We start from the raw sequence: 14,777 nt of genomic DNA, 5'->3' as shown, positions 1-14,777 counted from the left end.
GGGGGGGGGGCCTGTTAACTTGAAAAACAACAGGACTTACCAGTTACTCTGTTTCATAAGTGATGTGTGGGGCAAGCTAGAACATTCCAGGCATGGCTGATAAATTCATTCTCAAGACTGACTGCGATGTCTACATTAGAGAATTCTCTTTGGCTTTAAGCCCCAGCAATATTTCCCAATCCTGCTTTACTAGAAAGTTCCGCATTTTGGGAATTACTGAATGCTCCTGTTTTTTAATAGTCTAATGGGACCTTATTAAAAAGCAAAAGATGATACTTTGTAGACTACCGTGTACCTGAACCAAGCCATGGCATTTTCAATTACCTCATAACCCCGTGAAAGTTGGACAAAAAGTACAGAAGACCATAAAAGACTGATGTATTTGAATCATGATGCTGGCAAAGAATATTGAAAGTACCATGGACTGCCAGAAGAACAAACAGATCTGTCTTGGGAGAAGTAGTCAGAATGCTCCTTAGAAGCCAGAAGGGAGACAATTAGTCTCTCATACTTCAGACTTGTTATCAGGAGAGTCCAGTCCCTGGAGAAGGACATCATGTTTGGTAAAGTAGAGGGTCATCGAAAAAGAGGAAGACCCTCAAGTGAGATGGACTGACACAGTGGCAGTAACCATAGGCTCAAACATAACAGCTGTGAGGACGGTACAGGACCAGGCAGTGTTTCCTTCTGTTGTGCACAGGGTTGCTGTGGAACAGAACTGACTCGAGGACACCTAACACCAACAACAAGGGGACCCCAGGTGGCTCCTTGTATGTATTCCCTATTGGCTAAATCCAGTTGTGAGGAAGAGAGATTAGCACCCCAAACCCTAAGATATATGCAGTGAATAGCACTGTATTCATCAAGAGATTTACTTTCCTTTGTCTTCAGGAAGGTGCCCTCATTAAAAGTAAATTAATAAATAATATGAAAACATCTTTCTGAAGATCATAGTACCTTGTAGTAATGTGTCCATTTCGGATTAGCCAGTTGACTAATTCCTTTCCTACAATGCAATTGGGGTGTGTCCTCAGCCAGTAGCGGTGATCCTGAAACTCCATTCCACTACTGTGATGGCAGATTTTTTTCCACAGGTCCTTCAACTGAACGCTGTCCTATGATTATAGAAAGAGCAAGTAATGACTCATGAATAAATGCTATGCATCTATTCTCTGTCCTGTGAGATTCACAAAAAGCAATTCCATTTAGGCTGCTTTACAATAAGTTAGACACATGCATGGGCTAACTGAACTCAGCTCATCTAATTCCAAACATTAGTTTTCCCCTTGAAAACCAGTATATAGTTCCTAGCTATATAAGTACAAAATATCACACTGCTCTGTAGACATGAGCCAAGGGAAAGGGACACAGCAGTCAGGCACACTAACTTAAGGCAACTGTCTCTCGCTAGTCGTAACACTATCAGATTTGTATCAACTGCCAGATGATTTTTCTCTTTAAAAAAAGCCTTAAGAAAGTGACTCCCTTGTTCCATAAAGCTTGCAATGTTGCTCAGTGCATACAGGTTCAAATGTAAACTAGTAAAACCTGAAATCACTATGTTTCATCCCATGCAGGCACAAAGAATGTCCCATTCTAATTGTCCCCAGATTCCAACTTAAATTATCTAATTATTAAATCCCCTATGCTTATTCTAAGGAGCTCTGGTAGCGTAGTGGTTACGAATCGGGCTGTGAACCACAAGGTCAGCAGTTCGAAACTACCAGCGGTTCTGCGGGAGAAAGATGAGGCGTTCTGCTCCATAAAGATTTAAAGCCTCAGAAACCCTGTGCAGGGTCGCTATGAGTCAGAACCGACTCCACGGCACTTAACAACAACAACAACATGCTTATTCTAGTCCCCACACCTTTCCTCACACCTTTAAAGATTCCCTTTCTTTACTGCCTATTGAAATTCATTCCCATTCTTCAAGTCCATTCTAAGCCCTTCTGTTTAAACTCCCTCACTAATAATGATTTTTTTATTCTTTGACTTCTTATAAGACCCATAGTCCATGTTATTCATTTGGGACTCTTCTCACTATTAAAGTATTACTTCTCTACTAAAGACCAAGCCATTAATATACACATATAGGACTGAATGTGTGAAAAGTTTCTCATGTGTACAATATACACATATAGGACTGAATGTGTGAAAAGTCTCACACGTGTACAAGCAACAACAATCTGAGACCTGCCTAAAGGTTCAGCTCTCTCACTATGTGGTGATGTGCCATGGAGTCGGTTCCGACCCACAGCGACCCTGCACAGGGTTTCTGAGGCTGTAAATCTTTACGGGAGCAGAAAGCCTCATCTTTCTCCCGTGGAACAGCTGGTAGTTTCGAACTGCTGACCTTGAGGTTAGCAGCCCAATTCGTAAACACTACGCTACCAGAGCTCTTTTCTCACTATGTAGACACCTGAATTCTGATCTTGCCAGACGGAAGATCACAAGAAAAAATTATGAAAAACTGGAATTAAAAAATAATGGAGTTTTCCCACAAACTTTTTGAAGCCCCCTCTTATATAAATGAGGAATGTCTAACCAATTTCTCAAGTTATCCTAGTAAAACCTTAATCTAATTATATCCTATCGACCTACTAAGTGACTATTCCATTTACATGTTTCTCAAAGAAAAAAAAAATTAGTACAATAAACCTCCTTGGAGTCCTGGTGTGGTATAGTAGATTAAGCAGCAGACTGCTGACCAAAAGGCTAGCAGTTCAAACTCACTAGCCACACCTTGGCTGTTGCTATGAGTCAGAACTGACTCAACAGCACTTAATAACATAACATACTCAAAACTAAAAATGCCTTAAAGATATTGGACCAGTACCAGGAGAATTTTGCGTTCATCTTCAGTGGTCTCTGTTCGAGCATATGTTCGATTAGTCTGGGGACTGACAGATGTTTCATATGAAGATACCATAGGTGAACCAGACCGATCCAGTGACAGATTAGTAATGCTGGCTGACCTGGAAATCAAAACAAAAATATAACATACATACAGTTATCATTCCTACAACAATAAACAGAACTATAATGAGAATTCATTTTAAAATAAATGTCCATTTGCCAGTGTGTTACGTGTACTGTTAAGTTAATTAGAGTTTATGCAGCATCACTGGTAAGCTAGGTGAAGGGTACTCTCTGCACTATATTTGCAATTCTGCTGTTGTTAGCTGCTATTGAGTGGGCAATTACAGCAACCTGTATAGGGTTTCCAAAGAGAGGCTGGTGGGCTTGAGCCACCGATGTTGTGGCAGTTAGCAGTCTAGTGCTTATCCTACAGCACCACTCCAGGACTCCATATTTGAAATTATGCGAGTATAAAATTAACTCTACACAACTAAAATGCATCTCGAATTTGACCATTTATCACCTCACTGGTCTAAGTCAAGTCTCCTGCAGATTACTGCAGCGATTTTCAAAACAGTCTCCAGTTTCTACTCTTATGTGGTACAATCTACTTCACAGAGTCCCTGGGCTGTACTCTCAAAGCCTAAGGCAGGTCATGACACTCTCTTCTTATCCCAAACTCACCAGTGAGGAGAAACTGTTTTGAAGTAGAATGTCAAGTAATAATACAGAAGGAATGATGAAGTCAAAAAAACCATCATTTTGCAACCAAGATAGCAGGCTTTTCATTCGAGCAAAAATAAAACTATCGAGTAAAGATTTATGGGCAGCAAGATGTTTATACCACTACTCATCTGTCAGTTTGTCGCACTGTGGTAGCTTGTGTGTTTCTGTAATGATGAAAGCTATGCCACCTGACTTTTAAACATCAGCAGGTTTACGCATGGTGGACAGATCTCAGCAGAGCTTCCATACTAAGATTCGAGCAATCTTCTGAACTAAGATTCGAGAATTACTTCTGAATGAAAAGTTACCGAAAGAACACTGTCATATATAAATCCAGATATGAAAACATGCAAATAGCAGAACACTGTCAGATACAGAGGCAGGAGGTGAGCCCCTCAGCTTGAAAGGCACACCTTTATCTCTGCTGTTCTGTCTGGCATCCATGGCTGCTCTGATCCTTGCCCCTCTTGGTCTCTCTCAAGATGGCGGCTCCGCGAGCAGCTAAGCGTCTTGAATTAGAAAGCAATGGATTTCTTGCATCTGCTACAAATTCCCCTAGTTGTAAGCCTTCCAGCCTTCTAAATATTCCTTTATATGTGGATCAGAGTTCTGGGACCATCCCCTGAGCCTTCTTGGTCTGGTATTCTATGTTGTTGCTGACGGAGCTCCTCACTGTATTTCCACCCAATCCGCCATCTTGTTTCTTCTCCTCATATACTACTTCTTGAGGTGGTTGAACATTGACCATTGTTTTTTAGTATAGTGACGCTGTATATTCCTTCCATCTTACTTCATTGCTTTTTCTTCATTATTCAGTATTTTTCCCCTTTGTTATTAAGTGCTGTGGAATCAGTTTCCGACTCATAGTGACCCTGTGTATGGTTTCCAAAGGGTGGCTGGTGGGTTTGAACTGCCAATCTTGTAGTTAGCAATCCAGTTTTTATCCTACCGAGACACACTGGGACTCCATTTTGCCCATAGAAACCTTCAATATTGCAACCTGCAGATTTAATTTTTCTTAAGTTTTTTCAGATTGAGAAATGATGAGCATGTTCTTCCTGTTTGGTTTTCGAATTCTAGTTCTTCTCATATTTCATTAAGATACTTTACTTCATCTTCTCAACATAAAAAAATACCAAAATACACACCCATCTAAGTATTAAGGCCACAGATAACTCCTGAATATGCCCAAAAAAACAGAAACAGATGATCAAATCAGCACATGTCCAGAAATGAGATAAAGTGACTGAGGCAAATGAGCTGGAAGTAGACCTACACTCCACATTGGAAGATGGGCAGGCTTTGGAAATGCCGGAGAAGGAATTCAGAAAAATGATTATAAAATGTATCAAAACACTATACAATGGAGTTGAGAAAAATAAGGAATAAGTCAGAAAAGTGCCACAGGAACAATCAAATAAGACAGATACAGCATTAGAAACAATTCAAAACCTACAAAAAGAGGTCCAAAAGATTAATAACAGAATATCAGAAATGGATAATACACTGAAAGGGCAAAGGAGAAGAACTGAAGAGATGGAAGCCAGAAGTAGTGAGCTAGATGATAAATCTCTCAACACTACTAAGACAGAAGAGCAAACACAAAAAAGGATTTAAAAAATCTGAAGAAGGCCTAAGATTCATGTTGGATAACATGAAGAGGAATAACTTAAGAGCTATTAGCATTCTGGAACAGGAACAATCACACATGTGAAATTTTCTGGAAGAAAATTTCCCTAACATCCTGAAAAGTGAAAATATATGCATTCAAGAAGCTCAATACACCCCAGGAAGGATAGACCCTAAAAGACAATCACCAAGGCATATAATAATCAAGTTCTCCAAAATCAAAGATAAGGACAGAATCCTGAAAGCAGCTAGGAAAAAAGAGAAGTGTAACATACAAAGGCAAGCAAATTAGATTAGGTTCAGATCTCTCAACAGAAATCATGCAGGCAAGAAGGAAATGGGGAGACATATATAAACCCCTAAAAGAAAAAAACAAAACTGCCATCCAAGAATCCCCTACCTGGCAAAGCTGTCAATCAAATATGATGGTATAATCAAAACATTCCTGGATAAACAAAAGCTAAGAGACTTTGCCAAAGCCAACCTTGCTATGAAAAACATCCTAAAGGAAGTTCTGTGGACTGAGAACCAACAAGAACAGACAACAAACAGAGAATGATGTACGTGGCAACATCACCCTGAACTCATCGACAATTGGAACAGTAAAGAGCAGAATAAAATTATAAGAACACAGGATCTGGGAGGTCAGTCTACAATCAAAACAATTACAATGTGAAAGAAAGTAAACAAAGAGAAACAGAGATCCAGGTGGTGAGAAGGTCAGGTAGATTACAGGATAAAATAGACTGTCTTAAATGGAGGGAAGAGTTCATGGAATATAAGGTAACCACAACAGTGGGGTTGGGGCGCGGAGTTTAGTTCAGGTGTTGGGGAGGGCAATACAAGAAGGGAGAGGAGGTAAAAGAGCAAGATAGATAGAGGAACACTGAGAAAGGTTTGCAAGGCCTACGTGGGACAGAGGGAAATAGTGATGCATACTCAACCTTGGAACAACAGGGCTCTGAGATACAGGGATCTAGGCAGAGTTTGAAGATGGGAAATAATACTAAAATGCTTGACTGTCTTATGAATATTGGTTTGCCTACTGTTGTAAAATAGACACTTGAGTGGGATAGAAAGGAATGTTGGGAAACATAATTACAAAAAACTTGTAAGCTTGTAAGCCTGTCTTCAGCCTATAACTGATTGGACTACCTATAAAGCATTCTAGAATTTGCCCAGTGAAAGAAGAGTGTTTCAAAGCCTTTGCAGAGTATAGGACCTTAGGTGGAATCCTGAGTGCCATCCAGAACCTTATGAGGTGGGACATTCCCACTAGGAAGGACAAGCAGACCAGCCTGGAACAGCTAGAGTGACAGAAGATACATCTTCAAAGAAAGATCATCAGGAAAAACCCAAGACAAAAATGTCAGCATGACTGACTACTATAAGATTAAGCAAGCTGTTCGCCAGGAAGCCATCAAGGCAAGCAATCAAGTTCCTTCAGGACAAACACCCTTCTAAGACCTGAAACTCAAAGGGAACACATGAACAGGCATGTAAGCGACCACATTGGTCTACTGGTGAGTGGAACAGGGGGAAAGGCAGCAATGAAGAAATGGGCTGAGTTCAACCACAGTCCATTGACTCCTGTTGACATGGAAATGACAGAGAGAAGAGGAAAGGCTGGTTAATCCAAAGTGTGGTGAGACATGGGGACACTTGAGCCCATGGACAAGGACATAGGCACAGAAGGCTAGAGCTGAGAGTGAAGCATCCAGCTGTTATAAAGTGAAGGTAGATGCACAAGAACACCCAAAATTGCAGACAGTACCCATCTCAATGGCTTGATAATCAGAATTCGACTAGAGGAACAAAAAAAAAAAAAAAAAAAAAAATTTTTTTGATAAGGGAAACAAGACTAAATTGCTACAATTTGATGAACCTGACCTATACTCATAAAGGCAATAATTCTAAATACCAACAGAGAGGGAAGGAGTCTTCACATCAAGTATCAATGTTATCCCCTCTCCACACAGGGTATATAGGGACAGACATCTTAGACATTGGCTACCTAAAATGAAGGGGAAATAAAGGCACGAAGTGACTGGCTTACAAGGTTTCATGAGAAAGTTTAGTTTATGGGTACGGGGGAAGAGAGAGTCCCCACTGAATAGTTTTCATCTTGTCTAGATGGCTCTGGTGAAAAGAGATGGGGATAAGATTCGTATGATTCAATAGTGAATAATTGTTACCATGACTAATCTTGACTGTCACAATTGTAAAGATAGAAGTTTTGTAACAAAAACAGGGGAGTGGTTAATCTCACAGTCCAGAAACAGAGGATCCTAGGACCATCAAGAGAGAAGTGCACAAGCAGAATGTGGGACCTTATCCAAAGAAACAGCAAGTCCAGAGATGGAGGCAGGGATAGGGTCATAGAGAGAGGGAGCGGCTGAGGACTCTAAAGTCATGGGAAGAAAGGGACTAAGTCCTGGTAGCCAGGAGGCAGACTTGCAGAATGTGCCCTTTGGAGGTGTAAATTATTATATATGCCTGAGTGGTTTTTTTTTTAAAAAAAAAAAAAAAAAAAAGCTAAAGTGAATATAGAGAAATACTGTTAACCAATGGAGGGGATTATAATCATTGTTATTAAACAAAGTGTATGATTTGTTGAATGTAAAACTGATGATCTGCCCTGTAAACTTTCACTCAATTCATAATAAAAACTTAAAAAGAAGTAGTATATGATTAAGAACCAATGGTACTGAAGGAAGAAATCCCCGTTAACGCTGTAGGCACTAGTAAAACACAAACTGAACTATCCCAAAAACCTGATGCAGTACTGGAAGTGCTCATTCATCTATGCCAAGAAATTTAAAAGAGAGCTACAGAACCAACCAACTGGAAAAGATTCATATCTGTGTCTCTTCCAAAGAGAGGCGACCCAATGAAATGTGGAAACATTGAAAAACATCATTAATATTGTATGTAAGTACCATTTTGCTGAAGATAAATTTTAAAATGGCTGCAATAGTACACTGACAAAGAGCTGCCAGAAATTCAAGGATTCGGAAGAGGACATGGAACAAGGGCTATCACTGCTGACATCAGATGGATTGTGGCTGAAAGCAGAGAATACCAGAAAGATGTCAAATGATTTTGACTGTGTGGATCATAACTAACTATGGATAACACTGCAAAGAATATGTATTTCAAAACAAATTTGCTGATAAGGAACCTGTACATAGAGCAAGAGGCAATCATTTCAAACAGAAAAAGGGGACACTTAATGGTATAAAATCAGGACAGGCATGCACCAGTGTTGTATTCTTTCACCATAATTATTCAATCTATATGCAGGTAGTGTAGTGGTTATAAGTTGGGCTACTAACCTCAAGGTCAGCAGTTTGAAACTACCAGCTATTCTGCGGGAGAAAGATGAGGCTTTTTGCTCCCAAAAGATATGCAGCCTCGGAAACCCTACACAGGGTTGCTATGAGTCGGAACCGACTCCATGGTACACTACCACCACCATGCATGCTATGCAGATAAACCAAGACGCTACATTATATGAAGAACAATGTGGTATCAGGGTTGGAGGAAGACTCATTAATAGCCTGAGATACGTTGATGATACAACCTTGCTTGCTGGAAGCAAAGAGGACTTAAAATACTTACTGATGAAGATCAAAGCTATAGCTTTCAGTATGGTATTGCACCTCAATGTAAACACACCAAAAATCCTCACAACTGGGCCAATAAATAACCATCATGATAAATGGCGAAAAGATTGTGAAGTTGTCAAAGGCTTCATTTTGCTTGGATCCACAATCAACACTCATGGCAACAGCAGTCAAGAAATCAAACAATTTACTGCATTAAGTAAACCTGCTGCAAAAGACTTTGTTCAAGTGCTCAAGATCAAACATATAAGTTTGAGATTAAGGTGCCTAAGCCAAGCCACAGTGTTTTCAATAGCCTCAAATGCATGTGAAGAGTTGGACTAGGAATAAAGAAGATCTTAGAAAAATAGTTGCATGTGAGTTATGGTGTTGGGGAAGAATACTGAAAGTAACATGAACTTCCAGAATAAATAAATCTGTGATGGAAGTACAGTCAGAATAATCCTTAAAGCCAGAATGAAACTTTGTCTTTCATACTTCAGATATGTTAACAAGAGGGACCAGTCCCTGGAGAAGGACATCATCCTTTCTAAAGTGGAGGGTCAGTGAAAAACAGGATGGACTAACAAGATGGACTGGCACAGCTGCAAAAGCAATGGGTTCAAGTGTAAGAACCATGAGAGCGGTGTAGGGACAGGCAGTGTTCTGTTGTTACACAGGGTTGCTCTGAGTCTGAACCAACTGGACAGCACCTAAACAACACACAATAACCTTCAGAGCTGACTTCTCAGCAGATCCTCTTGGAAGCCACTATTTTGAATGGATCTGTTTTTAGAAGATACGTTAATAAGACTAAGGCAAGTGTATTACTGAGGGAACTTGTCTACAGCCATCCATTGATCAGAGATACATTTTTATACACTTTTTTTTTTTTTTTAATAAACACATGTATGCATGAACTGGAACCCTAAGATTAATACTTTTTGGCTTAGCCTCATATATATTATGTACTTTTGTTGTGGTTAAGTGCTATTGAGTCGGTTTCAACACATACAGACCTTATATAGGGTTTCCAAGGCTGGAGTTTTTGCAAGAGCAGAAAACCTCACTTTCCTCCTGCAGAGTTGTTGGGAGGCTCAAATGGCTAACCTTGTGGTTCTCAGTCCTGTGCTTATCCTGCAGAGCCACCCACCACACTCCCGTATTATATATTTGTTGTTCTTGTTAAGTGCCGTCGAGTCAGTTCCACCTCATAGTGACCTTGTATAGGGTTTCCAAGGAGTGTCTGGTGGGTTTGAACAGTAGACGTTGCAGTTCAAACTGGCCTTGTAATCCAGTGCATTTTCCTGCAGTGCTATACCAAGGACTCCATTGTTGTTGTTGTTAAGTGCCACCAAGTCAGTTCTGACTCACAGTAACCCTATGTAGGGTTTCTGAGGAAGAGCTGGTGAGTTTGAACTGCTGACCTTGCAGTTTAAACTGACCTCGCGGCCCAATGCATTACCCTACAATGCCATACCAGGACACTCAGGACTCTGCTGTTGCTGTTGTTAAGTGCTGTTGAGTCGGTTCTGACCCATAGCGACCCTGTATAGGGTTTCCGAGGAGCAGCTGGTAAACTTGAACCACCAACCTTGCAGTTCAAACAGCTTTGCAGTCTGATGCATTTAACCCACAGTGCCACACCAGGACTCCATTGTTGTTGCTGTTGTTAGGTGCCATCAAGTCGGTAACGACCCATAGCGACCTTATGCACAGCAGAACAAAACACTGCCTGATCCTGGGCCAACCTCACCACCATTGCCACACTTGAGTCCATTGATGCTGCCAACGAGATGGATTGCCAAGTGGCAGGACTATATTAGATAACTGAAATTTATCAGTTAAATTTTCTGAACTTGCATGCTAGTTATATAAAAGAATATTACTGTTCTGAGAAGACATATACATATTTAAAGTACTTGTCTGAAACTTTCAAATGGTTCACCCAAAAAAATTGCGTGCCTATTATATAAAAAGTGGCAAAGCAAATAGGCAAAATGTGAACAATTGTTGCTATTGTTATGTGCCATGGAGTTGGTCCCAACTCACTGCGACCCTGTACAGGGCTTCTGAGGCTATAAATCTTTACAGAGCAGAAAGCCTCATCTTTCTCCCACAAAGCAGCTGGTAGTTTCTAACTGCTGAGCCTGAAGTTCGCAGCCCGATTCGTTTTCACTACGCTACCAGACCTCCTTATTATATAAAAAGTGGCAAAGCAAATGGGCAAAATATAAACAATTACAAAATCTTAATGAAAGATATGGTTGTGGTGATGGTGGTGGTGGTGTGAAGTGAAGTTGGTTCTGACTCATAGCGACCCTGCATAGGGCTTCTCAGGCTGCAGACCTTTACAAGAGCAGAAAGCCTCATCTTTCCCATGGAACAGCTGGTAGTTTCAAACTGCTGGCCTTGAGGTCAGCAACCCAACTCGTAACCACTAAGCTACCAGAGCTCCTTAATGAATGATATAGCAGAGTTCATTTTGGTCTCCTTGCAACTTTTCTTCGTATTTGACATCTTTTAAAAATATTTAACAAATGGGGAAAACTCTTTGATAGCATCCTACCTCACTCAGACTACATGACCGAGTCCTTACAATCAATTCTCTCTATATATAAGCCCTAGAGGAGTCCTGGTGTGGCACTAAAGGATAATGCACTGGACTGAAAGGTTGGTTTGAACCACAAAATGAGCAGTTCAAACTCACCACCTGCTCCTCGGAAACCCCATACAGAGTAGCTAGAGTCAGAACCGATTTAATGGCACTTAACAACAGTAACAGTCCTGGTCTACAGGACTGCCATTATTCCTTGCCATGAGTGCTTTCTGTCAGTAATCTGCTATTCCCTTTGTTATTTTGGTTTAGTCTTCCCCTCAATGTCAAGTGGCTCACTCCATCACCTCCTTCAGGTCGTTACTCAAATGTCACTTTCTTGATCACTGTTTAACATTTTAATCTCTCATCCCATTCCCTGTGTTTTCCTGGGCTTTAATTTCTTTCTGCCTGATTCATGGCTGTATTCTCAGCACGAAGTCTGTAGGTATTCCATAATTACTTACTGAAAGAATAAATTGAGGTGCATTCCAAACCACTAAACCCACTGCCTTTGAGTCGATTCTGACTCACAGCAACCCTATAGGACAAAGTAGAACTGCCCTATAAGGTTTCCAGGGATGTAAATCTTTATGAAAGCAGACTGCTCAATCCTTATCCTGCAGCACAACCAGTGAGTTCAAATTACCTACTTTCAGTTCACTGCAGACCCTTTACCCACTGTGACATTGACATCAGGGTCTTGAAAGTACATCAATCCATGCTAACTGATATGCTTTAGACTCATCAAGTTGATAACTACTTATTCAGCACCTAAACTTGCAATACGGAAACATTCCCAGTGGGGAGGTGTGGGTGTTAGCAAGATTCCAGAGGGTTGAAAAAGGAGTAAAAAGTTGCTAGTAGAATGGTTATAGACTAAGAAGGAAGCAATCACTGAGAACACTGGTACCTGGAAGGGACAGGAAACAGGGTGTTGAGTTGCTTTTAACATGTAAGACCTGTGCTTGCTTAAATAAGTCAGCAAAGACAGGAGGACTCCAGAATATCCATGGGCTGACTATAAGAAATGGGAAGGAATGGCAAACAAAGGACACAGCCTTGGTTAAGAAGTGGAAAAGAGAAAAAGGGGTGGCTCTAAATGTCATCAAGATGGTCACTAGTTATACAAGCTGAAGTCCCCATCTGACATTTCCTCTCTCTGCTACACAAAAATAGGGAGTGAGTGAGAAAAAAAAAAGGAGGCCCAGGTTCAGAGATCTAAAGCCATGGAGAACACTGGGAAATGAGACGGCACCACTGGGAAATGAACCAGTCCTGGCCAGCACAAAGGAAGGGACTCAACTCAGATTTCCAAGGGAAGAGAAAGTCTAACAATCACCTCCATCCTGGGTGGTCTGTTCTTCTCCTTGCTATGAAAAGAAACAAAAATTAGACAAAGAATAAATTGTTTTCATTTGATAGCTTACCTATTTCGAGCAGGAGATTTCCCAGCATCCTCCTGAACAGACACAAGTCTTGTGGACAGAGTAGTATTTGAGGAGTCTGGATGAATCAAACTATAAAGATAATTTTTAAAAAGTGACATCATTTAGAACAGTAACCATGCAATCTTTATTTAAAGTTTTGAACTAGGTACTCTAGTATTATAGAGCAGATTTAAGTAGTTTTCTTGGTAATAATGAGATTAGGAGTCACCTCTATTTTCTTCCTTTAATTGGTGTGGAAATTACATAGATTTTATCTTAAATACATCAAATATCAAATGATAAAGCTTACTAAATATGTTGAATGCTAACAAAATAACAAAATGGGTTTGATGGGTAGCATACAGAACACCTTCTCGCATCATATGTACAAGACTGAAGGAAGTTTAGTATCCTAAATTTTCTGGGACAATCCTGAGTTCAAACATTTAATTCTCAGTCTCTGTAATCCACCAGAATAGCACTGTAGCCAGACAACGTAGGCCAAGGACAGGCTCTACCACTTACTAGTTTTGTGACCTTAAGTGCATTACTTAATCTCTCTGAACCTAAGCATACACAAGAGATTGACTAAAAGAAACTGAATACTAACAATTAGCACAGAATCTAAAGTTTGACTGTTGTTAAGTGCTGTCAAGTCGGTTCTGACCCATAGCGACCATGTATGGGGTTTTCGAGGAGCAGCTGGTGAGTTTGAACCACCAACCTTACAGCTCAAATTACTAATTAGAATATAAACTCTATGAGAGCAGGGTCTTTACAACAAAAGTCATTGGAGCTAATTAGTCCTAATGTAGCTTCCTTTTTTTAAGGAGCATGCCTAAGTAATTTGTATTTTGTATAAATTTACTTTTGAAGTAACTTGCAAAAGAAATTAGATTTAGCATAGTGATTACAAGTCAGGCTGCTAACCTCAAGGTTAGTAGTTTGAAATTGTTCTGTAAGCTACCCATCAAACCAATCAAACCCATCAAACCAACAAAGCTAGTAAGCGGTAGAGCCTATCCTCGGCCTACGTTGTCTGGCTACAGAGCTATTCTGGAGTCCTGGTATGGCCCTGTAGGATAAACACTGGAGTGCTGACTGCAAGGTTGGCTCCTTGGAAATCCTATACAAGGTCGCTGTGAGTTAGAACTGACTTGACAGCACTCAGCAACAGCAATGCTATTCTGGTGGATTACAGAGACTGAGAATTAAATGTTTGAACTCAGGATTGTCCCAGAAAATTTAGGATACTAAACTTCCTTCAGTCTTGTACATATGATGCGAGAAGGTGTTCTGTATGCTACCCATCAAACCCATTTTATTTTGTTAGCATCCAACATATTTAGTAAGCTTTATCATTTGACATTTAATGTACTTAAGATAAAAACTATGTAGGTTGCAGTCTGGCACATTAATCCACAGCGCCACACCAAGACTCCAAGTTTGACTGTTATTATACCTTAAACATCCATTCTACATCTTTTCAAAAGCTTTCCTACCTGGTCAGCTTTACAAATCCCTAGGCTTTCAAGCAATGGTCTTATTAAAAATAGATTTTTAAATGTATATAATAAAAGCTAGGTATTCATAATCAGGATGCTACAAGCATATAGAAAAATATAAACTGGCCCTTGTGGTGGTGGTGTGCTGTGCAGTTGGTCCCAACTCATAGAGATCCTTCATGGGTTTCCAAGGCTGAAAAGCTCTACAGGAGCAGAAAGCCTCATCTTTCTCCCACGAGCAGCTGGCAATTTCAAACTGCTAACCTTGAGGTTAGCAACCTGACTTGTAATCACTATGATAAATCTAATTTCTTTTGCAAATTACTATAAAAGTAAATTTATACAAAATACAAATTACTTAGGCATGCTCCTTAAAAAAAGCAAGCTACATATGGACTAACTAGCTCCAATGACTTCTGTTGTAAAG

General features: G+C 40.2%; 1 protein-coding gene across 2 annotated transcripts in view; it reads right to left on the bottom strand.

Moving 5' to 3' along the window:
• Window positions 1–14,777, bottom strand: part of PIKFYVE (phosphoinositide kinase, FYVE finger containing) — a 106,517-nt gene that overhangs the window by 75,625 nt on the left and 16,115 nt on the right. For both annotated transcript variants that reach the window (XM_006872731.1, XM_006872732.1), the window contains 3 exons: window positions 12,846–12,935; window positions 2,837–2,975; window positions 958–1,115 (listed from right to left, as the gene is read on the bottom strand). In XM_006872731.1, the coding sequence (XP_006872793.1) occupies window positions 958–1,115; window positions 2,837–2,975; window positions 12,846–12,935 (387 nt within the window). The remainder of the gene's footprint in view (window positions 1–957; window positions 1,116–2,836; window positions 2,976–12,845; window positions 12,936–14,777) is intronic.

The sequence above is a fragment of the Chrysochloris asiatica genome, unplaced genomic scaffold (assembly GCF_000296735.1).
Source record: "Chrysochloris asiatica unplaced genomic scaffold, ChrAsi1.0 scaffold00212, whole genome shotgun sequence".
NCBI lineage: Eukaryota > Metazoa > Chordata > Mammalia > Afrosoricida > Chrysochloridae > Chrysochloris > Chrysochloris asiatica.
The sequence above is the reverse complement of the archived record's forward strand: the minus strand, read 5'-3'. Positions and strand labels throughout refer to the sequence as shown.